The following is a 27,879-nucleotide window of genomic DNA, read 5'->3' on the forward strand; positions in this document are numbered from 1 at the left end:
CAGGGTCCGGTCACCTCTTCTCGTGCGGCGTTTTCTGCCACACTTTTTCCTTCCCGCAGATTGCCCACTGAGGTGCCTTGATACAGCACTCTGGGAACAGCCTATTGGTTCAGAAATATCTTTCTGTGTCACACCCTCTTGCTTGAGGGTGTCAATGACGGCCTTCTGGACAGCAGTCAGGTCGGCAGTCTTACCCATGATTGGGGTTTTGAGTGATGAACCAGGCTGGGAGTTTTAAAGGCCTCAGGAATCCTTTGCAGGTGTTTAGGGTTAATTTGTTGATTCAGATGATTAGGTGCTTAGCTCGTTTAGAGACCTTTTTCATGATATGCTAATTTTGTGTGATAGGAATTTTGGGTTTTCATGAGCTGTATGCCAAAATTATCCGTATTAAGACAATAAAAGACCTGAAATATTTAAGTTAGTGTGCATTGAATCTAAGATACATGAATGTTTAAGTTTTATCATTCAGATTATGGAAAATAATGAACTTTATCACAATATGCTAATATAATATATTAGCATATTGTGATAAAGTTCATTATTTCAATATTATTGAGAAGGACCTGTATGTACTTCAAACACTGTGAGACTACATCATTACAAAATAAAAGTAAAACGTTTTGTGCATTTAAATAATTGTATTTAATATGGATATATACTTTTACTGTTTTTTAACTTTGATTTGGAGTTAAATTAAGACACATAACCATTCAAATGTATTAAATAACTGTAAATTCTTGTTTGCAGAAAAACTAAAAGGGCACATTTTAGAGCTTTAAATTAACCATAATTTAGATATTTATGCCACAATAGTACGATTATAAAGCTCCCATTAAAAGCACGTATTTAGAATTTATTATATAATGCTACTATAAACTGGAGATGGAAAGATAAAACCGGATATTGTGCGTTTTTGACTTGACACAAGCTGATTGGGTCAAAAGAGGAAGTTGTGAAGCAGACTCTGAACTGAAGCTAGCCGCCCTGCGCTTTGAAAAGGGAAATAACAGGAACAGACGTGTGTAGGATTGTTTGGTTTATCACAGCAAGAATTTCAGATGAAATCATATCTATGCATATTATTCCGAGCCGAAACCATAAACTGTAAATACAATTTGTCCTGAGCGGCGGCAACGGTTGACATTTAAGCTAACGAGAATGATGCCTCCAGCCTTCTAGAAAAGCTAACAGCTTTAGCCGCATCCGCTGTAGCGGTAGCAACGGTTAATTAGCCTACGAAATGGCAGACTTTGGACGCTAATCAATCGTTTTTAGCTTAGTTGGAGACGGAAGAGGTAATTTGGTTTTATTTTTGACCAATGCTAATTGTTCCTATCGATTTAACGGCGACATACGATAATGCGGCTAACTTTTAAGTTTGACATAGACCTTTCAACGTTAGGGCTGTTTTACTCTTAGGATTTTATTATTGATGGTTACAATATTAATAGCACTGTAGTGTTTTTTTTTTTCTTCGTTTAATAGCAAGCTAGCTGTAGTGGTGTTTGCTGTGTGCAGAGCACCGAGCCAGCAGTTGTGCACCATGATGAGTTCGGTGTGCGGTTACGTTAGCCTGCAACACCTTAGCCTGTGTTAGCATAGAATCTACTAGCAACAAACTAATGTTGGCCTGTTACGGTCAATTGATCGGCAACTGAATAAAGTGAAGGACACATCTGAGCCAGACTAACATGGTAAGTACATATCAGTACGTGATGTTTATCTATTTCTGTCTTTTCTAGGGTCGTTTGATGTCTGTTTCTAAACCGAAACAGCTCCTTATGTTGGACAAAATATGAACCAGCCTGATTGAGTAGCCCAGGTATCTCTGGTTAACGTGCGATCTAACGGTTTGAGGCCAGGTGTTTCCGTGAAATCTGTCAGTTGTTTTAGCCATTTCACGGTGCAAGACGCCCATCTTGCATAATAACCCTTCTTAGTAGTGTAGCCTCGGATGAAGTTGAGGCGTATTTGAGGAATTCAGACGGGAATGCTCTTTAAAAGGCTCCTCGTTTCTGCAAGTCGGGGCCCAGCTTCTCTTGCTGCAAAAAGACAGATCGCTGCATTCAATTTTCAACAAGACTGTTACGAAAACTGACATTATCGAGAGTGAGAAGAATACAGTCGCAAGTCTGGGCATGCAAAGGAAGTGAGGTTTTCAGCACAGCAAAGTGAATCCTCTGAGCTACATTAACCTAAATTCACTTGATCAATGTGCCTTTCCTTTGCCAGATTACATCATTAGAAACTGACAAATAACTCTGATCATATCCTGGAACTCTTTAATAATTTTTTTATGAAGTCTTGTTCTACATTTAAATACTTCCAGGAATGATCTCCATCTGGGGTTTGGCACGATATTTTATCTAGATATACCTTTTTTTTTTTTTTTGTCCTTTATCCTATAGTTTGATTTTTGTGTTTGCTTTTTTCTCCTCTTAGGCTTCAGATGAATCATCTCTTCGTGCATTGGAGAACCTGATGACAGAGTTCTTTCACAGTTGCACGACTAATGAGAGGAAACGGGAAATAGGTAAGTTCAAATTCACGAAGAAGTATATAGGTCTGCAGACCACAGGTTGGGGATGGGCTACAGTAAAAAAGTAAGTTCCTGTCCAAGATAAGTGGTTATCAATACGGACCATTTAATACTTTAGCAACATGACCTGTAAATTTGTCTGAACATTTAATATATTGATGGTTTGTAATATTTAGCAGGCAACATAGCAGGCTATGAAATTTCACAGTTGCCTTTTTGTTTATCTGTAAAGTGATCATTTAGGGCAGAGTCCTCTTTTTAGGTGCTGAATTTACGCAAAAACACTTTTCTATAACACATAAGGAACTCATTTTTTATATCTTATTATTTAAAAGTTGCAGCTATCCATCTTTTTTCTCCAATAATCAGCCCCATTCATTTTAATCATCCTTCCTTGCTCAAATTGCGCAAATTTGACGGTTGCAGAGGATATGCGTCTGAAGCATAAATTGGCCTTTAGAGGCACCTATTAACTTACCAGTTAATCCAGGGAGACGGAAGATGCAAAGTCTTTGCAGAAACATCACCAGGCAGGGGGTTGAAACTTCCTGCTTCAGCATTTGAATTGGTACCCTAACAAAGAAGAAATGACTGATGGGAAAATATAAGCTTTGATATAAAACATTTTACACTCCTTTAGATAGGTTAGGGTCAATATTTAAAAAAAAAAGAGAGAGATTTGACACCAAATCACTAGTAAAAACTCATCTTCATAAATACTAATTTACAATGTTGCTAGTTTAAATTAGTTTTTGGGTTTTTTTACTGTCACACTGCATAGTCTAAATCGAGTCCTCCGCATTGCAGTCAAAACTGTTAAATGTTAAGCTTTTGAAATAAAATCTAAAAAGCTGTTGCGTTTGGAGTTCCAATCTAACCTTCAATGGTTTAAGTTAGTTGAGTAAAACTTTATCATGCCTCCAAAAAGAAGCCCATATAGGGCATGTATCCAGTTAAGATCATCTGTAACTTTAAGACATCAGTTGCCTCTAGTTCAAATGTAGGCCATCGGATACGTTAGTGCGTCTAGAATCCTCCCACTGATTTCCTGTCTGTAACCCTTTCATATTTGTGGAATAAAATCAAAATCCATTCTAAAATTTGAAAAATGATTTATATGTGTTGACTTGTTTTACTTACAACTAGAAGCAGGTTTAACTATGTGATGCTCGTCCTTAAAGCAAATACCTGTCTTAAAACCTGAAAATCCATATTCAATGTAATATATACATAATATGAATTTTAAATTATTCTTAAATGCTACTTTTAAATAGCTAATTTGCCAGTTGTCTTGACAAGATTACACACTTCCTGTGTTGCTGCATGTTACTTTCAGTTTTTTTTTATGTACTGCACTACAAAGTCATTTACCTCTCTAAGATCCCACGCTAACTTCCTTTTTTTTCTGCAGAAGAGCTGCTGAACAATTTCGCTCAGCAGACTGGGGCATGGCGCCATTGCTTGTTCTTCCTCTCCAATACTCGGAACGAGTATGTCATGATGTACAGTCTCACAGTGTTCGAAGTAAGTCCGACAGGTTGAAGATTGAAGTTCTTCTTTGAATCTATTTGCCTTTCAATGTTTTCAAAAGGAACCGTTTTTAGTAAAACACATTAACAGAAATAATGGGGAGCCGTGGGTTTCTTGTCAACGTAACCGCCAAATTAAATTTGACTGTGTTGATGCAAAATGTTTTTTATTCAATCCCAGTGCTGTTTGCTGAGGAAAGAAGTGTTTGTAAAATTCTTTTCTTGTCCATTGTTTTCTAAAATTGTCATGTTTTTTTAGAACCTGGTCAACAAAATGTGGATTGGATTAGCCTCACAAGACAAGATGGAGATACGCAGCTGTCTTCCCAAACTCCTACTTGCTCAGCATAAGTCTGTGCCGTATTTTATCCGCAACAAACTCTGCAAAGTCATCGTTGACATCGGTCGTCAAGACTGGCCCATGTTTTACCATGATTTCTTCACCAGCACCCTTCAGGTGAGACCTTACAATTGCTCTTTCCATAATGCATAATTTTAAACGTCACTGCGTACTGAATGGTGTTTAAAATGTGCAAGCTGGTCAATAAGTTGCCTTTGACAAAGATCTGCAAAACCACAGCTTCTCTTATAATAAACATGTTTACTCAGATATTATAAACGGTTCCAAAAAGCTGACAATGCTTCTTTATTTGTCACACTTGTGAAATGGGTTCAAAGTTTGTCATGATATTATTTCTCTCATTATTTAAGTATCTGTACTCTAGAAAAAGATATTGGTGTGAATGTTTACTGCATTGCTGTAATTAAAAAAACACTTAATTTTATGCAGATCTTTATTGCTTTTCATTCAAATGCTTTCACTGATCCCTTTTTTATGCTAATAGCTTAAACTGTGGACTAAGAGCTACCAGACAAAGTTGATTTATATTTCAGTTTTGTTTTTATTATTATTAGTCATTTTCCTTCTATTTGATCTGAATTGTAACACATATACTGGTTTTAAAATGTAGACTGAGATGTTATAATTGATGCACATGACTTTTCTGTTCTCCACCAGCAGTGCCATATTTATCTGTTTTTTTGTTTTTTTTTAACAGTCTTGGTGTAAACAGCAAGTTAACTTCTACATTTGCTTATGATTTGAAATGGATAGCTTTTTTTTTTTTTTTTTTTTTTTTTTTAGAATTAACACGGAAGTTGATTTTTACGACCTTTGAATATGAAGCCCACAGCACTTTCATGTTGTGCTTAAAAAAAGAATCACTAAAACATATAAACAAACACTGTTCATGTTTGATAACAGCTTAAAGGGGAACGCCGTTTTTTTATATTGCGCCCTTGATTTTACATTTTTTACATCATGTTCTACTCACTCATATTAGTTTTGTCATTTGGAGCTGTTCTGAAGATATTCCGTTTATATCCAGGTTATATCCAAGTAACGTCTTCCTATGGGCAAACAACTTGAAGGCACAAACTAAACTGTTCTTAATTTGTTCTTTATGGTACGCCAGCATTCATAACATGTAGGCAAATCATTGTCCCCCAGACATAAGCGGTTATATTTTTTATAGTTATATTTTTAAAACAAAGCGGAGTGTGTATGATGTCATCCGCGCGCCAGACTGGAGTTGTTACAGGATGCTCCGGCTACAGGCGGCTACGCTCTACCCCTTCTATTCATTCGGCTAGCTAATCTGAACCGTTCAATTCAATTTCGAGAGCGAGATCATCTGTGGTAGTAAAACTAGACATCTTCCAGGCATGTGAGTAAAACTAGCAGCAGTTCAGCAGACAGAATGAATGAACGGTAGCCGGCGTGCGCGGATGACGTCATACACGCGCCACATTGTTTTAAAAAAATATAATCATACCGTACCATAAAGAACACATTATGAACAGTTTAGTTTGTGCCTTCAAGTCGTTGCCCATAGGAAGACGTTACTTGGATATAACCTAACCGAATTTCTTCAGAACAGCTCCGAATGACACAAAACTCATATGGGTGAGTAGAACATGATGTAATAACGTAAAATCAAGGTCCCAATGTAAAAAAAAAAAAAAAAAAAACGGCGTTCCCCTTTAATTTAGGGGGCTGAATTGAACAATCTTTTCCCACTTTTGTTTTGCAGCTGATCCAGACCCCAGCTCTTGCTCCATTAGGGTTAGTGATGCTGAAAACCACATCAGAGGAACTCGCTTGTCCTCGAGAAGACCTCAGCGTTGCCAGGAAGGACGAGCTCCGTAAACTGCTGCTCGAGCAGGTACCAACAGTCCTTGGACTGCTGACAGGTAAAAGCCACCTCTTGTCTTTGTTCTGCTGTGAACAGATAAGGACTGGAAACTCTATTTAGGAATATGTAACTTTGGAATTATTCTACAAATGTTCTTCCGTAAACCAAACCTAATTTCACTAAAAATCTCATTAGTGAGCTTTTCAAAAGTATCCATACCCTTTTAACTTTTTCATACTGAAAGCAAAACCTTCATGGGTTACTTTTGGGATGAATCCTGAATCTATTTGGTTCTCACAAATGGTGCATATTTGTGAAGTGGTAGAAGATGATTACTTTAATATCTTTACAAAACAACAACAAAAAGGGGAGTAGTGTGGCATGTAGTTGCAGTTTACCCCTCAATTATATCTCAAAGTCAAGAGCAACAGTTTTTGTTGCGATGCCACCTATTTAGGAAATCGAATCCATAATAGGGTAAAATTCAGCTTGCTTGTAAAGGCATCATCAATCGGATGCAGTTTTGAAGACTTTTTTTTTTTAAGGCAGGGTTTGGTTATAGTACAGTTTCTTGATTTTGGGAGATGCAGCATTGTTGAGACCTTAATCTGAAAACAGAGTCTGAAACTACTGCTGAGACATGACTGTCTATCATGGTTGTCTGTCATGTCACAACTGACAGGCTGTGCAATAAGAGTGTCAATCAGAAAAGCAGCTGAGATCTGTATGGTATCTCTGTAGGAGCTGAAGAGATGCAGCTCAGGTATTAAGGAAAAGAACATTGTTAATACACTACAAACCATGTAGAAGACAGAGCATAGATGTTGAAGAAGAGACTTTGATGTTATGAGACAAAGAGAATATTTTGGCCTTCATCAAAATGCGTTATGTAAAACTAGCACTGCACCTCAACCTTTACACACGATCTCTAAAGGGAAACATTGTGGTGACGGAAGTATGTTGTGGGGATTATTTCTTCATCGTCTCCCCCACGACTGCTTAGTGTTGATGGGGAGATGGATGAATGGAGCCAAATACAGGAGATTTGTCGTAGTAAATTAGTTAGATGCTGCTAAAGACCAGAGGCTGTATGTAGGTGTTCACCTTTTAAAAGGAAAGGAGACCTAAAGTCCAGATCTTAAACACCATAAAAATCTGAGGTGAGACTTAAAAGTTGATTTTCAAAGCTGTCCTCCATTTTTGTTGATGTATCAGCAGAAGTATCAAAACTATTCATGTTTATTACTCAAGCAGAAGTATAAATCTTGCTATTTGAAAATACTCTTGTAGAAGTTAAGAGTATCATCTTAAGCTTTTTACCTAAGTAAAAAATATAACTTTTAAAACTACTGCACTACCCTGTTGAATGAAAAAAAAAATTTACAATTCTGGATGATAACTTCCTTATACTTAAGTTTTTTTAGTTTTATAACTAATAGTAACAGTGCCAAATTAATCTTTGCATCAACGATTTAAGTTGGTATATAGTATATAGTAACAACAATTTGGTGCAGCACCGAGTCCAACCACAAAGAAATTAATTGTCTGGATGAAACAAATTACTTGGATGGTTTTTATATTTTTGACATACCAACAGGCCATAGAGAAAATCAGCTTAGATTAAACTAAATTGACACGTCTATTTTTAAAATGTAAGGAGTAGAAGTAAAATGTGTATCAAATATATATCACATGGGGTTTGGCGCTGAAAGTTTGTGATCCAACATTGATGTGAGCCAGTTAAAGTAGTAGGAATACCCTTGGGATGAGCCATTTTTTTAATTAAACATATGTTTCATTAAAAATTATTATTCAATGTGTCCTGCAGGTATCTTGGAGACCTACTGGGATAAGCACAGCGTCATTACTTCTACTCCGCCTCCATCACCCACTTCAAGAGAAGGTGGTAAGTGAATTGTCCTACTTTTAAGTTTCATTTTAACGCTTTACGAGAATTCTGAGGATTTTTTTCCTTTTTTTACCTGAGTTTTAAAATGTTTTTCTTCAAGCAGTTTGTAAGTTAACATTACCAATTTTTGTTTCTTTAATGTATCAGTGGAATTGCTGGGCAGTTTGTTTCAGGGCAGCCAATACTCAAAGCTGCTTTGTCAGCCTATGGCTGCATTGGACAATGAGAGTCATCAGCTCTGTTGTCTTGTTTTGGAGTGCTTGGCTCACCTGTTCAGCTGGATCCCACTGTCCACAAGTATTACACCCACCCTGCTGGCATCCATTTTCCACTTCACACGTTTTGGTTGCGATCTACGGACAAAGGCCAAGACGGGACCTCTCATCTCCTCTACTTCTAATGGACAGCTCAACCCTGAGACGATGCGAACGTCGAATGGGGACGGCCGAAACGGACAGCAGAGTGAGATTAATAAAGCGGATCGCGCTCGGCTTGGCGTGCTTGCCATGACCTGTGTCAATGAACTGATGTCAAAGAACTGTGTGCCAATGGATTTTGAGGAGTACTTGCTGCGGATGTTCCAGCAGACATTCTTTCTTCTGCAAAGGCTGACACGAGAGAACAATGCTCATACAGTCAAGAGCCGCTTGCAGGAGCTTGATGAGAGGTATGGTTCAAGGCAGAAGCAGACTTATTTTTCTTTTATAAAAAGTTTGAAGAAGTTGTGTTTTTTTTTTACTGGTAAATGGCTCATGTTTAGTTTTATTCTAAAACCAATTTTAATTCTTATTTCTCTGTAGTTTAGCTATGAAAACCCCTTTCTCATCTTTTTTTCATTTTCTGCATGAACTATGTTCCTTGCTGTTGTTGGTGAACTACATTTAACCTAAATATACTGTAAACCTTTTTTAATGTTGTCTCAGTTTGACCTCACTTGTGTGGTCTATCAGCAAGGCTAGTTTATTTGTAGAATAGATACCAGCAATAAGGGTTTTTAAGGTACGTCAGGATAGAAACATAAGAAAGAAAACTCAACAAAAGTACATGGAAGTGGCAAAATAGATTAAGGAAAAGTAATTCAACTTAAGATGATAGTTTGGATAAGTTATTTAAGATCATACTGGGATGTTAGTTCTTTAATCTGGGACATTAGTCCATTTAATTTTTCTCAGCTCTATTACTATTACTATTAAGTCCTGGTCCCTATGGAAGGATTATAAGGAAGCAGAAAGGCCAACACAGGAATATTTCTTGGTGTGAAATGCTGCACTGAGGTCCACTAATACTATCACTGTGGTTCCCACAGTTTCTGTTATTCATTGTAGTAAAGCTTTTCTTTACAACCAATCATTTATAACAGTTTATTTTCTCATTAACAACTAATACATAAGGATATATAAAACATTTTTTGCAGTTTTTCTGCCTCTTGCCATTATTAATGGATAGATTTCATTGAGCATTCTCTCTCTGAAACAGTTTATTCATTAACTGATTTGCCGGGTGAGAGTTCTTAAACCTTTCTTTGGTATGCGCAAGAAAACAAGTTTTACTTATTTTAAAGCTGCGCATCTTTCTAGATTATTTTTCTGTCTATATGCAGTGGTTGAAAACTCAAAAGGATAAAACCGACCTTGCCTAGTTCTGCCTTCCTGATGTACACTGAATTATTGTGCTTTCGTTGAGTAGCCTCTGTACAAAGGTCTTCATTTTGGTTATTTTTTATAGCTTTGGTGCTTCCCTTGACGTCTGTAGAGGAAGTATTGCAGCCACAATAAAGAATACCATTGTTCACCTGGACCTGGAATCAATACATGTAATCCATTTAAAAGGAACCAAAAGTTATATTTTCAAGTTTAAGGCCAGCCACTCACCAGTCAAATGAAGATGAGGAGTCTCTTATTTTCCTCCAGCTTTTATGAAAGTACTTAGAAAACATGAGAGCAGAATTCAGAGATCCAAATAAAAAAATAAAAATAAGGGGAAAAAAAGGGATGAGTACAGAGTCTTGATAGCACATTATCTTGTATGTCTGAAATCTTAATTGATTTGCTCAACAGAGATAATGGTACAAAAATGAAAATTTGTCCTTTTACATTAAACAGATGCTTTGATATAAGAGATGGATGGAGTCAACCAGCCAATAACGGCTTCGCATAAATTACTCACCCTATCAAAAATGATATTAACTTCTTAACTTTCTTTATCAGAGACATTTCTCTTCAGATTTAAATTGTGTTTTTATGTGGTTTGTCAATATGTTCAGATGATAAAATTGTGCAGAACATATACTCCTCAAAATTTAATACAGGTTTGTATATATTGATTATTCAATTGTATTAATGATGTCTCTCTGATCTTGCAGTTACTTGGAAAAGTTTACAGATTTTCTGCGCCTGTTTGTGAGCGTTCACTTGAGAAGGATTGAGTCGAGTCCTCAGTTTCCAATTGTAGAGTTTCTTGGTCTGCTTTTTAAGTACACCTTCAACCAGGTAATGATGGCTTCATCAGTAATTAACATGTTAATGACACTTCTGCTGCAGAATTTATACAGACCTGCTTCTCCTTGAATTGACAGCCCACGCATGAGGGATACTTCGCTTGTTTGGACATTTGGAGTGTGTTTTTGGATTTTTTAACAACCAAGATAAAAAGCAGACTTGCTGACAGAGAAAGTGTACTCGATAGGTAAGTCCCGTACATTGATCAGATGCAACCAGGTGAATAGATATTTTGTTGTTTTGTTTTATTTTATTATTTCTATTAAATGCATCTGACAGGTACAAAGATGCCTTAGTTCTCCTTCTGAGGGAAGTTCTCAACCGCATCCAGTTTCGGTATAACCAGGCTCAGTTGGAGGAGCTGGATGATGAGACTTTGGATGATGATGTAAGAAGATTTAATAGTTGTAAACATATTAATCCACTCATTCTGCCTTCCATCCTTTAACTTTTGTATTGTACATAATTGAAATCTGCTGCATTGTTAGCATAACAATCTTTGAACACCTTAAAATAACCAAGATGTTGCAAAAACACATCTCTGTCTCACTACAAAGCCTGAAAGATCTTCTTCATCCTATCACTATAGCAACAGACGGAGTGGCAAAGGTTTCTACGTCAGAGTCTGGAGGTGGTTGCCAAGGTGATGGAACTGCTCCCATCCCATGCATTTTCTACCCTGGTAAGATAGTAATAAATTAAACCATTTCAGCATTACTTATAACTTCAGCACATTTTAGATACAGGAAACCGGTTGTTAAGTAGCTTCCTACAGCTGAAGAGCTTCCTATTCGTATTAGATTTTAATTTAAACTACTTTGTCAGTAGATGTGATTTATTAATGCTGCTGGTCATTCCACAGTTCTGCATTTTCTTTATTTTTGAGTAATGATGTTATGTTAACAGTATTCAAGATTAGAAATAATTAGGCTGTGCCTCTACCCGACCAGGGTGTCTTACAAATGAGTGCAATAGAAACTCCATAATTAAACCCAAATAAGTCTTAGTTCTGGGGTCCGATTCAATAAACATTTTTTTCTGAAAACCTTTTTCTAAACCTGAAATAAGTTAAACTCAGTTTTCCGTTTCACAAAGAGAATTCAGTCAACCTCTGTTCCAGTCATCGTAGTGACATTATTCCCAGAGCTAACCTGGTCAGGAGCAGGTTTTCTTCAGTAAACTGTGTCCACTGTCTCCGCTCTCCTTACAGCCAATCACGTTGTGTTATCTCCTGATTTAGTCAGATTTTTGTCTTAGTTTTGTGCATTAAAAAAATTATTCACTAGGCCCGTTAGACACATTAGGTTTTAAACACAAACACTGCATGTCTGTTTGACGACGACCTTATTAAAAAATGATCGGCATTTTACACAAAAATAATTATTTATAGGGAGAGGATCCTACAACTCAGTTGACACGATTTGCGATTTACTTGCTTTTTGGTTTGTTTAATATGAGTGACATGCGGATATTATTTTTTATTTATTTATTTTTACAGACATGAAGAACTACTGAAATTATTTTTAGATACACATAAATAGATGAATTAATTCCACAAGGGAAAAGTGAATTTTTTGGGGATCAATAGCCTACTGGTATAATCTGAAGCCATTCTATTAGACTGATAACGTCTAACAACACCATTTATTGGGGGCGTACCATCTAAAGCGGCTAAAAACAGCTACTTAATATTTACTTTGTGATGTATAGCTGGATCAAATTGAGGAGGAACCCCATGGGATGATGAACAGGTCCTAACTATTCATCTTCATCTGCTACCAGGTGATTTAATCTAAACAGATACGCTGATCCACTACCATCGAAGAAATAAAGCTGCAATGTTTTCATGGTCCCAACAGGCCTTGACAAGTCATTTTGATATCTATTTGATTTACTGAATATGCATTCCTGAAATCTAAAAAAACATTTTCCCTTGTCAAAATGACCATTGCAAACAAAATGACTCTCTTCAAATCTAGAATGAACATTCTGGATGTCTAGACATTAATTTCAGATCCCTGTATTCCTATTGTTACTGGTCAGTATTTCTTGACTATGGCTATTTCAGATATAAATACATTTTCAGTCAAGCTGATAAATGTCAGAAAAGCCTAGAGATGTGTAAACATCTCTAGGTATATAAAACTTAATTCTTACCAGTATAATTAACATTTTTTAACTTTCTGAAATTAAAGTTTTCTGAAATAATGTGATTTAGAAAGTCTGTTCTTACAGTTCAGGCTAGGTGTGTGATTTTGATCAGGAGAATATTATCTTGGATATCTACAAATGGAACAACAGAGAGAAGAGTGCTTTTAATAAATGTAAAAACGGCCTGCCATAGCCCATTTCATGTAATCATACGCATTAACTCGAGCAACAATCTTCTCCTTGCCTGTATTCTTCTTCTTTGCAGCTGTAGAGCTGTTTCTCTGTTTTTAACCACATTCTTCATTTATTCCTTTCATTTCTACATTAAAATCTCTAGTTGCTGTGGGGTGACATAGGCACTCCCTGTTGCCTGTCGTCGTGGTGACTTGTTGCATTGAGGCTCCACCAATAATGGCTTTTCATCCTTGTTACGCAGGAGTTCAGATCTGAGTGGATCTACTTGGAGCTGATTGAACTAATTCATAGTGGCCGTTGGGAAACCAAAAACTCGGAGTTCCCAACCTTAGACTAGATCAATTTAGACTTAATTATTTGAATCTGAGTTTGTTATTGTTATTAATCAAATATGAACCTGCATAAACTGAAGAGATTCAGAGAAATGCTGATGCTCAGCATAGTTAAACATGTGCTCTGCATGATGCCGTGTTTGTCAGAGTATCAACTGCTGGAAAGTGAGAGTACATGAGATATGGGCTGTTTGCTAAAATGGATTATAATTGAAAAGAAATGGATGATGAATCCATAGATTTGTTTTGGGTTTTTTTCTTCCATAAAATTCCTACGTTTAATGTGGATAAGGTTGTTTTTTTTTTTTTTTTCGTTTTTTTTTTTTGTTTTTTTTTTAAACCAGGTTAAAATATTGCTGGTCATTTTCTGGGGTATTACGGTTGAGACAGAAGCCTTGTGCTGCAGATTAAAAGAGTGTAAAACGCTTTTTGACTTATAAACTTTACCAAAACAGTATTTTTGGATTCATTTGAAAGCCATTTGTTCTATGGTCTGAATGCGTTATGGTTTATTTACCATGAATTTGAATTGTGTTAGCTTTAAAATGGTTCCTTTTTAACCCACTTCCTCCTCTGTGAGACTACTTTGTAATCACTTGTTAAGTCGTGTATTAGCTTTATTATGTGTTCTTTTCTCACACCTGTAAACTGTCCTTGTGTGATATGTGCTGGTTTTGATGCACATCTACTCTAAGATTAGGAGAAATGTAACCTTTTCTTTCTTATTTAAAGAACAGAAATCCTTTTCTCATGCATATGAATTAGATATTTGCATTTTTAAAAAAAATCTAATTATTTCTCTCTTCTGTGTCAAGTTTCCAGTCCTGCAAGAAAATTTGGATGTATACCTTGGTTTGCGGCAGTTTATCATCACCACTGGATCGGGTATGTAAAGTGTGAAGCGTTTTAAAAGTTTATTGTTTTTATTTTTTAATAGGGAGAAATTACTAAATCAATGTGATTAAATGTTTCTTTTAGGTCGAAGGCTGAACATAACTGCAGAGAACGACTGTCGCCGACTCCACTGCTCGCTCAGGGACCTCAGCTCGCTGCTACAGGCTGTAGGACGCCTAGCTGAGCACTTCATCGGAGAGGTGTTTGCTGCACGTTTCACTGATGCTCTTGCTGTGGTGGAGAGGTCTGTTCCCTTTTTTGTTTTTCTCTTCATGCCATATACCAAAGTCTCATTATTACTTGTAGAAGCTACTGTTTGTATTTTTGTTTTGTTTTTTACTTTTAAACGTTGCAGATTTTAACTTTTTTTTTTCTGCTTGTGGTGTTTTTTAATATATTTGGTACATAATGGATCGTTTGTATTCTCTTTTAGGTTGGTTGAAGTAACTTGCTATGGTTCTCAGACCGGCCTTTATGACCTGGAGACAGCTGTGCCTTCTGTGCTCAAACCTGACCTCACTGACGTGTGAGTATCACATGTCTTCTAATGCATCATTTCACTCTAAGCACTGCTGAGTTACAAAACTCAGCCTTTCTAATGAGAGAGAAGTTACGCTTAGTGAGGATAGTAAAAAAACGCTGGCGTGAATTTAAATGTTGCTAGCTACCTCCCCCCACCCCCCTGCAAACTGCATTTTGGTTCCTGTTTAGAGTAACTTTATATTTGGACAAAATGCAGTTAAAGAACAAATATGTGCTAGGTTGTGAATTTCTAAAATTATTAGATTTAAATACAATCTTTATTTTACCAACTCATTGCTAAGACACCTTGTAGACTTTTGCACACTTGTGTTTTATATTGTCTCTTTTTTTTTTTTTTTTTTTTTTGCAGACATGCACAGGCTCTTGCTGCTTTGCAAGCCTATTCCCACTGGCTGGCTCAGTTCTACAGCGAAGTCCACAATCAGAACCAGAGCCAGTTCATCAACCTCATTACTTCTGCTGTAAATGCCAGCAGCCCGCTCATCACAACCAAGGTACTTCCTTCAGCGGTTTTCTTTCCTGTGTGTTTTTATAGCGGTGATGGCTATGGCAATAATCATTCTTTAATACAGCCGTAAGGACTTTTTTCCCCTAAAAGCTGTGTCATGAAAGCCTTGAATTATGTAGTTTTAGGTTTTTTACTGGGATATTTAGTTTATTAATCTGTTTACTTCAACTGACCAAAACTAAACAACTGACTGCTCATTGTTCACAAAGGAGCATTAATGTGAATTCTGTTTTTGGGGAGAACTTGCTCATTTAAACTTTTACTTTAAAGCTTTTATTTTAAATTTCTAGGTCACAAGGGCCAGTCTAAATTTCGATAGAATTAGCAGATAAAATTTTTTTTTTTTTTTTGTTTAAGACAACAGCAAAAATATAACGTCAACATGTATCAAGTTGAGACGGTGACTTCCTGTTAAAATACTTTGAAGTCATTGGCCTTCAATATCTTTATCTGGTTGAATGAATCCCATTCATCGTCTTATTTGATTAGGGTGTGTTGGAGAAGGGACACATGTAAGGCTATGATCACACTGAAGGTCTTGATGCTTTATTCTAATTGTGTTTGCATAGTTACTCAGACTCCAGTCTGAGCCTTTCACAGCCTGAGCATGGCCCAGTCGTGCAGAGGGATACTGCAGACATAGTGGCGAACTGTTTATGGTACTAATAACAGATGCCAGCATCTCTGTGTAAATAGAAATAGTTGAACAATATTCTAATCACATCGACAAAGAAAAGTAAGAAAACAGAGCTTTTTAACAGCTTGTTTTTGGTGGAGCATTGGGTGCGGTGCTGAGAGGAGTCTGGATATATGAGGGCGAGATGTAATTCATCATGAATATTCAGATTGCAGAAGATACTTTAAAACTATCTGATATGTATCAGATTTAGCACTATATACTGAAATGGCACAATTCTGACTGCTATGAAAAACTCAATTTCACATATCGGCCAAAACTAGGATTTGGGTCACATTCACCTGTCATGTGAACATAGCTGAATGGTTGAATTAGTGATTTTTAAACCAATTGGCAGTTGTATTTTTTTTTTTTTTTTTTACTCGGTGTAAACATTGTTTTCTCATTTTACCAAGTGATCTGTAACAGCTGTAGTCTTTATTAAGCCGGGCATACGTTGTGAGAATTTTGAAAAAAATTTTTGTTTTTTTTCAATCTTTGCACGTAGCTCTAGTTCACACAGTAAGATGAAACCGCAGGGTTTCGTCGTACAGTGGGAGCATTAATGTAAATTCTGTTTTTAGGGAGAACTTGGTCTCCCCAAAAACACCCCCCGGGAGGTGCTCGTGAGAGGCTGATCGCCCCTCGTTACCCTCTGTATTCTACATGACTCACGATCAGGCTGAAAGGTGGCCTGATCGAAAAATTATCACACAACTGGAAAGTCGCCCCGGAAAGGGCAAAAAAATATCAAGCTCTGTAAGCCCAGCTTTAGTCATTTCAAACTCAAAGCTGTCATTTAGAACCTAGGAGCAAATTATCTCTTTAAATTCTTTACAGTCTGACATTTGACGTAGAATAAAATTGCTCTTTGGTGGAGATAGGGCTGGGTACCGAACTTCGGTTCTTTTATGGTACCGACCGAAATGCTTCGGTTCTACAGAGTATCGAAACATGCCTCGTCTTTCGGTGCCAAGTTTCGGTGATTGGCTGGAACACTTAACGTGATTGCGTCATCCAGGAAAAATACATAGGTGATCACGCCTACAGCCAGTGTTCATGTGTATCTGTTGTGAACTGGTTGTGAGCGTCGCAGAACCCCTTTAAAATGCCCCCCAGGTCAAAAGTGCGGCTTCACTTTCTTAAGACTGATGCCAATAGTGCGCAATGCAATACAATATGCACGGAAACAATTTATGAGCAGAAAGTTGCTCGGTGTTTGACTGCAAGAAGAGCGGACCGCAGCCAGCGCGACCGTCCTCCTCTCAGCAGCCCGTGGGCAGAGCAAAGCCAGAGCAGAGTGAATAATGCGAGACACTCTTGGAGAATGCTGCTTTCAAACTTTCAAAATCACGTCTGCTGCTTCCTTTTTTGCTGCTTGTACCAGCTTCTGACACGCAGCTGAAGAACCTTTGCTGCTCTGGCTGCGCGGTGCAAAAGTGGGTCTGACGCGCGTTGGGCGGAGCTACACTATCCTTTATTTGCCTTGCAGCTATATTTGCTGTGATCAGTGGGAATAAAGTAGTTTTATTATGTTTTTAAGTGGGAAAATCCACCTGAAAACTTGATCAGTGCAGTCAGTTCATCCTGCCTTCCAATATTATTTCTGTCGGAGCCGCTCAGACCCCCACATCCCAGCAGTGCGCTGTCAGTAGGATCCCATTCAACGGGCTTGTTTGTCAGACATGGTAATTTTTCTAAAGGAAAACTGCTAAGTAAAAAGGTCCTCACAATGTAACAGTGAATATTAGACACTTACATTTTTTTTTATGTAAGAGGAAAAATGTAAATGGAAAAATCAGAGCTTAAAATAAAACTCAAGATTTTACTTTATTACAGGTGCTGGTCATAAAATTAGAATATCATGAAAAAGTAGATTGATTTCAGTAATTCCATTTAAAAAGTGAAACTTGTATATTATATTCATACATTACATACAAACTCATATATTTCAGATGTTTATTTTGTTTAATTTTGATGATTACAAATGACAACAAATGAAAATCTCAAATTCATCATATCAGAAAATTAGAATATTACTGAAGACCAATAAAAACAAAGGATTTATAGAAATGTTGGCCAACTGAAAAGTATGAACATGAAAAGTATGAGCATGTACAGCACTCAGTATTTAGTTGGGCCTCCTTTGGCCTGTATTACTGCAGCAATGCGGCGTGGCATGGAGTCGATCAGTCTGTGGCACTGCTCAGGTGTTATGATAGCCCAGGTTGCTCTAATAGTGGCTTTTAGCTCTTCTGAATTGTTGGGTCTGGTGTATTGCATCTTCTTCTTCACAATACCCCATAGATTTTCTATGGGGTTAAGGTCAGGAGAGTTTGCTGGCCAATTAAGAACAGGGATACCATGGTCCTTCAACCAGGTACTGGTAGCTTTGGCACTGTGTGCAGGTGCCAAGTCCTGTTGGAAAATGAAATCTGCATCTCCAAAAAGTTGGTCAGCTGCAGGAAGCATGAAGTGCTCTAAAACTTCCTGGTATGTGGCTGCGTTGACCCTGGACCTCAGAAAACACAATGGACCAACACCAGCAGATGACATGGCACCCCAAACCATCACTGACTGTGGAAACTTTACACTGGACTTCAAGCAACGTGGATGAAGTGCCTCTCTTCTTTTCCTCCAGACTCTGGGACCTTGATTTCCAAAGGAAATGCAAAATTTACTTTCATCAGAGAACATGACTTTGGACCACTCACCAGCAGTCCAGTCCTGTTTCTCTTTAGCCCAGGCAAGACGCTTCTGACGCTGTCTGTGGTTCAAGAGTGGCTTGACACAAGGAATGCGACAGCAGAAACCCATGTCTTTCATACGTCTGTGTGTGGTGGTTCTTGAAGCACTCACTCCAGCTGCAGTCCACTCTTTGTGAATCTCCCCCACCTTTTTGAATGGGTTTTGTTTCACAATCCTCTCCAGGGTGCGGTTATCTCTCTTGCTTGTACACTTTTTTCGACCACATCTTTTCCTTCCCTTCGCCTCTCTATTAATGTGCTTGGACACTGAGCTCTGTGAACAGCCAGCCTCTTTAGCGATGACCTTTTCTGTCTTGCCCTCCTTGTGCAAGGTGTCGATGGTCGTCTTTTGGACAACTGTCAAGTCAGCAGTCTTCCCCATGATTGTGTAGCCTATAGAACTAGACTGAAAGACCATTTAAAGGCTTTTGCAGGTGGTTTGAGTTAATTAGCTGATTAGAGTGTGGCACCAGGGGCCATCAATTTTGAACCTTTTCACAATATTCTAATTTTCTGATATGATGAATTTGAGATTTTCATTTGTTGTCATTTGTAATCATCAAAATTAAACAAAATAAACATCTGAAATATGAGTTTGTATGTAATGTATGAATATAATATACAAGTTTCACTTTTTAAATGGAATTACTGAAATCAATCTACTTTTTCATGATATTCTAATTTTATGACCAGCACCTGTATGTTGTGTAATTTTCTTTTTTTTCCGAATTGATATTATAAAACTGGTATCGAAAAAAGTATTGTTCAGGAACCGGTATCGAAGTGAAGGTATCGGTATTGGTACCGGAACCGAAAATTTTTGAACAATACCCAGCCCTAGGTGGAGATTTACTTAATTGAGTTTTACTAATTATACTTATACTAATGAGGAAGGAAAAATAGGTCTTTTTATACATCCCATTTTCTGGGTTGTTTAGTTTTGTTTTGTTTTTGTTTTTTAACTTGTGAATGTTACTTGTGAACCAAAGCTTGAGGTTGTTTGTTTTATGATTCTGGATTTCACCTTTGCTGTTTCGTCGTGTTTAATCTCCACTGTAGCTCATTGTTTTTGATAAACTTCAGGTTGTAGAACAGGATTGGCTGTTGTTGTTGGCAACCTTAGCGATTAGATTTGGCATTTTAAAAATCTGTTGCTCACAAGTGGAAATGGCAAAGCAATTTTTAAACTGATTCCACTGCGAACAAGAACACAGTAAAATCAGACAAAAATACACAAATTACAGAGTTTTCCATTCAGTTAAACAATAAAAACCCATCAGCTGTGGAAGGATGTGCACAGATGTAGTATTAGCTGATCTATTCTGCCTAATTTAGCTCTAACCTCAGTTTAAAGTAGATGATCTCAGTGCTTATGAATCCTACAGGGTGACAGATTCCCAGGACCTGCTGTTTAAAAATAACCAGATTTTAATCAAAATAATCAGATTCAAATTTTTCTTTACCACAGGTACCTGAAAAGTTGCTGCTCTCATCAAGCTGCCTGATGGTTTCCATCACTGCTACGGTGAGGCCGGTGTTTTTGGTCTCTTTACCAGCTGTCCAGAACATCTTCAACCGGATTACTACAGAGAATCAGACCCAGAGACTTCCCCAAGAGGTGAACTTTGTTAGCTCTCTACAGCATTTATGAAACGTTAATGTCAATAAACACACCTTTCCTTTCATGTTTGAAAAAATATGCTATGATGTCACATTTCTTTTTTAGGCTTTTGGAGGATACATTTAAGAGTATTTTCAGTAAGTAAAGTAAGCGATTTTAATTGTTTTTGTATTTTGTCCAGGCTCACATTCTGGTGTGCAGAGCTCTGTCCAACATGCTGCTGCTTCCATGGCCAAATCTCCCAGAGAGCGAGCAGCAATGGCACACACGCTCCAACAGTCATGCCAGCTTAGTGGCCGCTCTTACACGAGAATATCGTATTTTAAGAGGAACTGTAAACATTAGTCCAAGACAACCGGGTCTGGATAATGGTTGGTATAACTTTGTTCTATTAGTTTTGTTATGAAGTTATACCTGAATCTGAGTAATCTTTTTATCGTTTTCTCCTAACGTGTGTCTCCTCTACAGTAAAAATAGTGATTCAGCAGACTCTGCCTGTGCTCAGGGATATAGTAGACAGCATCTCAGGGGAGTCCACCAAATCCCGTCAGATCTGTTACCAGAGTCTACAGGAGTCGGTCCAAGTGACTCTCAACCTGTTCCCAGTTTTTATTCAGCAGCCAGGTTTGTTGGTCAATCATAGGTTATCTTCACACAGCAACCAGAAGTGCCCTAAATCCAATATTTCTTTTCTTTTCTTGCCCATATGCGACCTGTATCTGATCTTTTCTTGAGAGTCTGAATACACAAATCCATTTTTTTCCCCCAATGCAACCCAGGCCAGTTGGCTATACCAGGAGTAACCAAATAAAAATCAGTGGGGTCTGAATAAAGAAAGTCAACAACCAGTGAAGGTCCGGAGACAATTTTAATTATAAGCTGTTAGTTTAAAAACAATTTAATACTGGATAAAATGAGGTGTGTATGCATCCATGTTATACATCGACTTTTTAAATAAAAAAAAGAAAATTTTTCCATTTTAAAAACTAAAGTGTTTTTTGAAGTAGAGAACAACAATTGTTCAGTTCGGTATAAAGACAATTTGCTGATTCACATTCTCATTTTATAAAACACCTGAACTGACTGTGTGTTTTTGGTTGTTTTTTTCTTTTTTATCACTTAATGAGAGAAGTACACTTGCATGCTTCCTTTTTTTCGTCTTCTCCTTCTTACCCATCGTCCGGCTTGCCACAGGTTTGCCTGCTGTCTAAAAGTAGCGAGCAGCAGCAACCCAGACTGACACAGCTCATTGGCTAATTTGTATCACATGTAGCCTGGTCCCGGATGCTCCGGAGGGCTTTACCATTTTAACAGGAGAAGCAGCGCAAGTGAAGTTAGACACTAAAGTAGGAAAACATGCGGTAATTTATACATTTTTAAAATAAGGTTAGCCACCGGACGGGTCCGGATCAAGACTGCGGTCTGCTAATCCGTGACCCCTGTGCTATGTGATGCTGTGCATATCTGATCATTTCCAATGCAACCTGTGTGCGAACTGTGAGGTCACATTCATCCAACCTGTATGGGGTAATACTCAACAAGAAGAAAACAACAACCATGGCGGTGGATAATGCGGAGAGCAGTCTTTATTTCGTCTTGAAAAGATTGTTGTTAATGCAATGACTGAGGTTGGGAAAGAAATGGAAGATCGCTAGATGCACTCCAGTACTACCACCCATGTTTTCTTCAGTAAACACAGACCTCGCTCGCTACTTGTGATGTCATTACATCCTAAACTGCGCATGCGGGACACTGAAGGTGTGGTAATGCAGTTCACACAGGAGGTCACATACAAGTCGCATATAATTGGAAATGTGAACAACCATGCAGAAGAATCTGATTTCACAAAAAAATCAGAATTGAGCATCAATGCCTGCAGTGTGAACATAGCCAGAGTTACTTTTTTATTAATAATGTGGGGCATTTTAGATCAAGTAACAAGATAAGGTTGTATGAAAATAATACTTTTCTAAAAGGAAATGGATAATTTTACTAACCTTTAAAGCCAAGTTACTCTTCCTGTTTTTATCATCACTTTTTTGTTGCAGATGTGACAGATGAGGTCCTGGCCTTCTTCCTGACACTCTTTCAAGCATTGCGAGTCCAAATGGGCGTTGCCTTCACAGGGCAGATCATCCACACTTTCCTCAGCATGTTCACGAGGTACAAATCAAAGATTTGCATCAGCTTTTGCTCTAAACGCATTTCCTTTGCTACTACTCTTGAAGGGAAATTGTAATTAATGTGATATAATGTTTTTCCAGGGAGCAGCTGGCTGCCAGTATTTTACAAGAAGGTAGCGCCGGATGTAGGGTTGTGCAGAAGTTCCTGAAAATTCTGCAGGTGGTGGTGCAAGAACCGGGTCAGGCTTTCAAGCCCTTCCTGCCCAGCATCCTCTCTTTGTGCATGGAGCAGGTCTACCCAGTTGTGGCAGAGGTCAGTTGGTTATTATGCATATTTTAAAAGAGACATTACCTTCTTTTAAGGTGGAGAACAATGTGGTACAGCTCTTCTTGGTATCAGTCTTTCTTTTGTTGTTTTACACCACAGACGGAGCGTTAACCATCAGTCCTGTCGTTTGACAAAACACACCGTCATCTAAACAACAGGAGAAATTAAAAAAAGTAGAGCATTGCAAATACACAGTTTAGAACCACCAGAGGGCGTCATTTGATCTTGGGTTAGATTAGCCTTAAAAATGCCAAACATCTCATTTCAAAAAGCTAAATTCTTTGCTTTTTTTTATTTATGAATTCTACATAGAATAAAAATTTGCACAGCAACAGCGACCTCTGATAATTGCAAGTGATAAATGCATTTACTGTATATTTTTTGGGGGTAGTGTTGGCCTAGAGGTTATAGCAGTGTGCTTATGCTCTGAGAAGGTTGCAAATACCTTTTTGATCCCCATAGCCTCCACTCTGGGCCTCTGAGCAAGACCTTTAACCCCACACTGCTTCCCAGGTGCTGCAGAGTGGCAGCCCACTGCTCCCCAAGGGGATGGGTTATATGCCGAGAATTAATTTTTCCATTGTGAGATCAATAAAGTTCAATTTATCTTTCTAACCTTTCTGAAACGGGCGTTATTCTTTTATTTCCCTCTTTATTAGCCACGCCTTGCTTATAATAGTAATTATTTTTCTATAGCTGTTGCCTCATCCCAAACATTCTCTTTTCGAGAAGACATCTCTGTTCCTAAAAACGCCACTCACTGCATATTTCTTCTTTTTAAGACGATTCACTTTAGTCTGGACAAATGTTAATGCTGCCTTTGTGATAGGAAGCAACCATGCAACTTTCATAGTTACTAATTCCCCCCTTCTTCACCTAAACACCTCTTTATTCCTGAACAGATCAAGTCACAGTTGTGTGATTGGCCTATTCTGTTTTTGTGTTGGTTATAAAGTGGCTGGTGACAGTGGCCTTATTATGCAATATGTGCATCTTATGATGTCATTCGATATAGTCTATCAATATGATAAACTTGTTTAAGTTAATTATCAAATTCAGGACATTATCTTATTTTGTTATTCAAAACATCCATCTGTTATCTGTGCTACAACCCATTTGTCATTACAGTTAAACAATAACAGCTTAGCGTGCAGCATTTCCTTTTGTTTATGGGGGTGAAAATAATGCCCTCAGTTGTGTTTTATGTTAGAAATATCCCAAAATCAAAGGGGTTTAAGGGATTGGTTTTTAAGGTTTGAAGATATTCAGGGAGTAAAAAAAACCTAAGTAAACCACTGATGGGTAAAAATACTGCAAATTTCAGACGGAGAGTAAGCTACATTCTTTGTCTACATCCTGACAGTTCTTTAAAATACTGTATCATGTAAAAGTTGTATGGAAGATAACTAAGCTATAAAGAAATCCTTCACCTGGTAATAAATGTATCCTAAACAGATTTTCTGATCGTCTCGCTGAATGTTTTCTCTTTAACAGCGGTCCTCACCCGATGTCAAGGCAGAAATGTTTGAGTTGCTTTACCAAATACTTCACCAAAACTGGAGGTACTTCTTCAAAACCTCAGTCTTAACAAGCGTCCAAAGAGGAGGTGTTGACGACGCCATGGAGAATGAGGCCCAGTTCACAGCAGCCATGCAGGTCTGTTTATATATTTAAATCCCATTTATTAATATTAGAGTTAAAGAATAGTTTGAATTTCAGCTTATTTGATTTTAGAATACTCCAAGTTTCATTTGCTTCTCCTCATTTCCTTGTTCTCTGTTTGAAATATCTTTTCAGGCATTTGGCCAGTCCTTCCTGCAGACAGATATCCACATCTTTAAGCAGAATCTGTCCTATCTGGAGTCTCTGAACAGCAAGCACAAGTTATATCACAGAGTATGTTTAGATTTTCTTCCATTGTTGATTTTTGCATTTTATAGGTGTTTACAATTTCATTTTTTCTAAACTAACTAACCTTAAGTGATTTAGTGTGCAAGAGTCTTCCTCTCATAGTTACAGCTCAGTATAAGCAAGATGAATTTTTAAAATCTAGCTAATATCTTTAATTTCTCCTCTGGTCTCATGACCTAAATTGAACATTTCAGAGTTAGCTACTTCTCATTTTTAATTATCACTCGTGAACATGCACTGTCTTTAATCATCTAATTATAATATTTTTTTAAAATGTGTTCTCTGATTCTTCAGAAGCTTTTCCGGACCTCGATGCTCTTCCACTTCATCAACGTACTCCTGCAGGTCCTCCTCCACAAAAGTCATGACCTGCTGCAGGAGGAAATAACCCTTGCCATTTACAACATGGCTTCTGTTGACTTCGATGCCTTCTACTCGGCTTTCATGCCAGAGTTTCTGAACGGCTGCCAAGGAGTGGACTCCAATCAACGGGCCGTTCTCGCACGCAACTTCAAGCTTGAACAGGTTAGGGTTGATGGTTTTCCTCCACCCATTCATTAACTTTGATATTTTTTATGGATTTTTCCACATTGTTTTAGAAAATGATAAAATCACATCTTTAAGAAAACACTTGAGAAAACTCAAAAGGAACCATCTTTAAGATGGTTACATTATTACTTTAACAGTGATCAGAAGCACTGAGCACCTCAAGTCTTTATTCCTGATAGCTCTAGTGACAAGACTCATTCAGTAAACCGTCACAGCAGCAGCTCTGAGCTGTTGCTTCATACAGAGCCTCCCCCTCGTTCATCATTGATCTTTGCACACAAATAAATCCTGACATCATGTTTCCTACGTGAAAATGGACTCAGAATAAATCTGGTATCCCTTAAATTTTTCCACATTTTGCCCTTATCAGGAAAAAAACCTCACTCTGTTTTATTTCAATTTTATTTAATAAACAAAGTGGAACATAATGATGTGAAATGACAGTTATAGTGTAGTTTAGAGGTTTTTAGATTAAAAACCTTTCCTTGTAATTATAGCTACAGGCCCTTCATCGCATGTCTCATATCTAAATTAGGCAGATAGCTAAAGCACACCTTAGTTTTTAAATCTTGCTATACAATCTTTAATAGGTGTAGATTTTAACTTTAATTGGACATTATTGTGCTTTAATCTAAACCAACCCATTGCAGCTGCCTATTCTATTGCTTTAATTTAAACTCCACCCATGCATCCACTGCCTGGTTTAATGCTGTGCTTGAAGATATTTCAAAAGACACCCATGGTGTGAAATGCATACTGAACAGGAATTTAATGAATTATTTGTAGCTTCCTTGTTGCAGGTACTGCAGCTTTATGTAACTATTAAAAAGCAGTTCTGTTTATATTGACAAATAACCGGGCTGTTTTTCTCTGGGTTCTGTTCAATCAAAGTACATTAGGAGCTAATTAAATAGCAAATTTACATCCCAGTTTGTCACCTCACAAGTTAAAGGTTTTCACACTGTTTAGTCTGCAGCTCCTCCTTGGTTCTTTGCTTTCTAATTCTAATTGAAAACACAAATTAAAAACATAAATTCATTGTTTTTCATTATTTGTTTAAAAGCAAGATACATGTTAAAATTTGTCTCAACCTCAGTGATCTTGCTCTTTTAACAGGAAAACAGTCCTTACATGCATAAAATACTGTTATTTGCATCTGACAATAATTTGTTTTCCACCTTTATTCCAGGACCTGCCGTCATTCACTCAAAGTGTGCAGAGACTGGTGAATGACCTCCGCTACTATAGACTGTGTAATAGTAGTTTGCCCACTGGCACCATCAAGTTATAGCACAACTGCTTGAACCACTCCACATGTCGGCTGTGATCTTCTAAGACTGCCTATGCTGAACACTCTGCCCGTCACTCCTCCACTTCAGCTTGGCTCCACTCAAAGCAACTGCAAGGAGCAAAACACACATTTCTTGGTTGAGTAATGGGAGAGTGAGCATGCTGCTGATAACGGTCTTTAATGAATGAATGAATGAATCCTACTGTAAAAGGTTGGCACGTTGGTATGTTTCTTGGTGTCCTCCTTAGTGTCTTGCCAATTTGGTGAGGAAATGTAAACCTGGTCTGCAGTCTGCATCTGTCCAGACCCGGAGCTGTCTGAGCCAGGCCTTCTCTCCCATTCTGCCTCAACAAAGCTGGGCTGGGACTGAGCACTTTCAACTCATTTTGAGTTTTTTTATTGTCTGCTAATATTCGTTTTGCCTTTTTCATCTCCAAAGGAGACAGAATCTCAACTTAAGATCTTTCATATCATTCCATTCTGAAAACGTGAAAACTGCTTGATTAATAAATTGCTTTTTTTTAAATACAGTTTGTATTTGCCTTTTCTGTTTGTCTGTTATTGCAATACTGGCTGTGTTATTGTAAATATCAGAAATCAGGAAAAGTATTAACACACTGACTTAGTTTAAATTCATTCTTTTAAAAAAATTTTACTCAAGATGAGTTTTATACGTGGAATATTTCCCATGTTTCTGCATTTAATCCACCAGAAAATACGTTCTCAACCATTGGGGAACAAATGTGCAGCCTGAAGAAAATGACAGCAACGCCTTTTTCAACATCTGACTTGGCATCATCTCCAGCTAATGCACTGTAGTTGTGAGAAGGCATACTGATTGACATGATGAAAATAATCCTGTTTTACTGATCAGATCAATTACTTTTTTTGGTAGAAATTATGTTTCCGCCTGATAAATCATGCACTTTAGTATGTTGTATAGTATTTTAGTGTAGTATGGTAAAACCAACCGATATGCTGCTGATTCTGAGCTGTTAAATCATCGGGTTAAAGGAGGAATAATGGTGTGAATTTACATCTGGATGGTTTTACATTCTGTGAAAAAAAATCAGCTCGAACATGATGAAAAACAGTGAGCACAGTAAAAAGGTAAAGATGCTTGCGTCAATCATACATATTAACTAATAAGACACTGCAGTCTTTTTAAAAAAGATGCCGCTCTGGTCACAGTTTTTCAGAGAACAGGAAGCAAGAGAATTTATCCTGGAGAAACTCCTTATCATGGGGGAAGTAACATCCTCTATCCTGATACTGTAGGAATACTTCCCAACTTTGTTCTAAATAGACGTCAAGGAAAATGGGAGTGCACCAAGAGA

The 27,879-nt window shown here is 37.6% G+C and overlaps 1 protein-coding gene across 1 annotated transcript; it reads left to right on the forward strand.

Moving 5' to 3' along the window:
• Positions 1–934: 934 nt before the first annotated feature.
• xpo6 (exportin 6) lies at positions 935–27,068 on the forward strand. Its single transcript, XM_038282240.1, has 24 exons — positions 935–1,697; positions 2,446–2,536; positions 3,954–4,066; positions 4,331–4,528; positions 6,165–6,324; positions 8,095–8,172; positions 8,323–8,842; positions 10,538–10,664; positions 10,751–10,860; positions 10,953–11,061; positions 11,263–11,355; positions 14,167–14,236; positions 14,330–14,489; positions 14,679–14,771; positions 15,138–15,282; positions 20,188–20,337; positions 20,522–20,711; positions 20,809–20,964; positions 22,389–22,503; positions 22,605–22,776; positions 24,286–24,447; positions 24,589–24,687; positions 24,997–25,227; positions 26,441–27,068. The coding sequence occupies exons 1-24, from the start codon at positions 1,695–1,697 to the stop codon at positions 26,540–26,542; spliced, it is 3,447 nt and encodes a 1,148-aa protein (XP_038138168.1). The 5' UTR covers positions 935–1,694; the 3' UTR covers positions 26,543–27,068.
• The last annotated feature ends 811 nt before the right edge of the window (positions 27,069–27,879 follow it).

This window comes from Cyprinodon tularosa, unplaced genomic scaffold, assembly GCF_016077235.1.
Source record: "Cyprinodon tularosa strain WSP-4 unplaced genomic scaffold, ASM1607723v1 ctg181, whole genome shotgun sequence".
Taxonomy (NCBI): domain Eukaryota; kingdom Metazoa; phylum Chordata; class Actinopteri; order Cyprinodontiformes; family Cyprinodontidae; genus Cyprinodon; species Cyprinodon tularosa.

Excerpts from the sequence above, each read along its gene's own strand:
- xpo6 (XM_038282240.1), top strand. Across the intron at positions 14,772-15,137 it reads AAACCTGACCTCACTGACGT|ACATGCACAGGCTCTTGCTG; the intron begins GTGAGTATCACA and ends TTTTTTTTGCAG. Across the intron at positions 24,448-24,588 it reads AGTTCACAGCAGCCATGCAG|GCATTTGGCCAGTCCTTCCT; the intron begins GTCTGTTTATAT and ends ATATCTTTTCAG.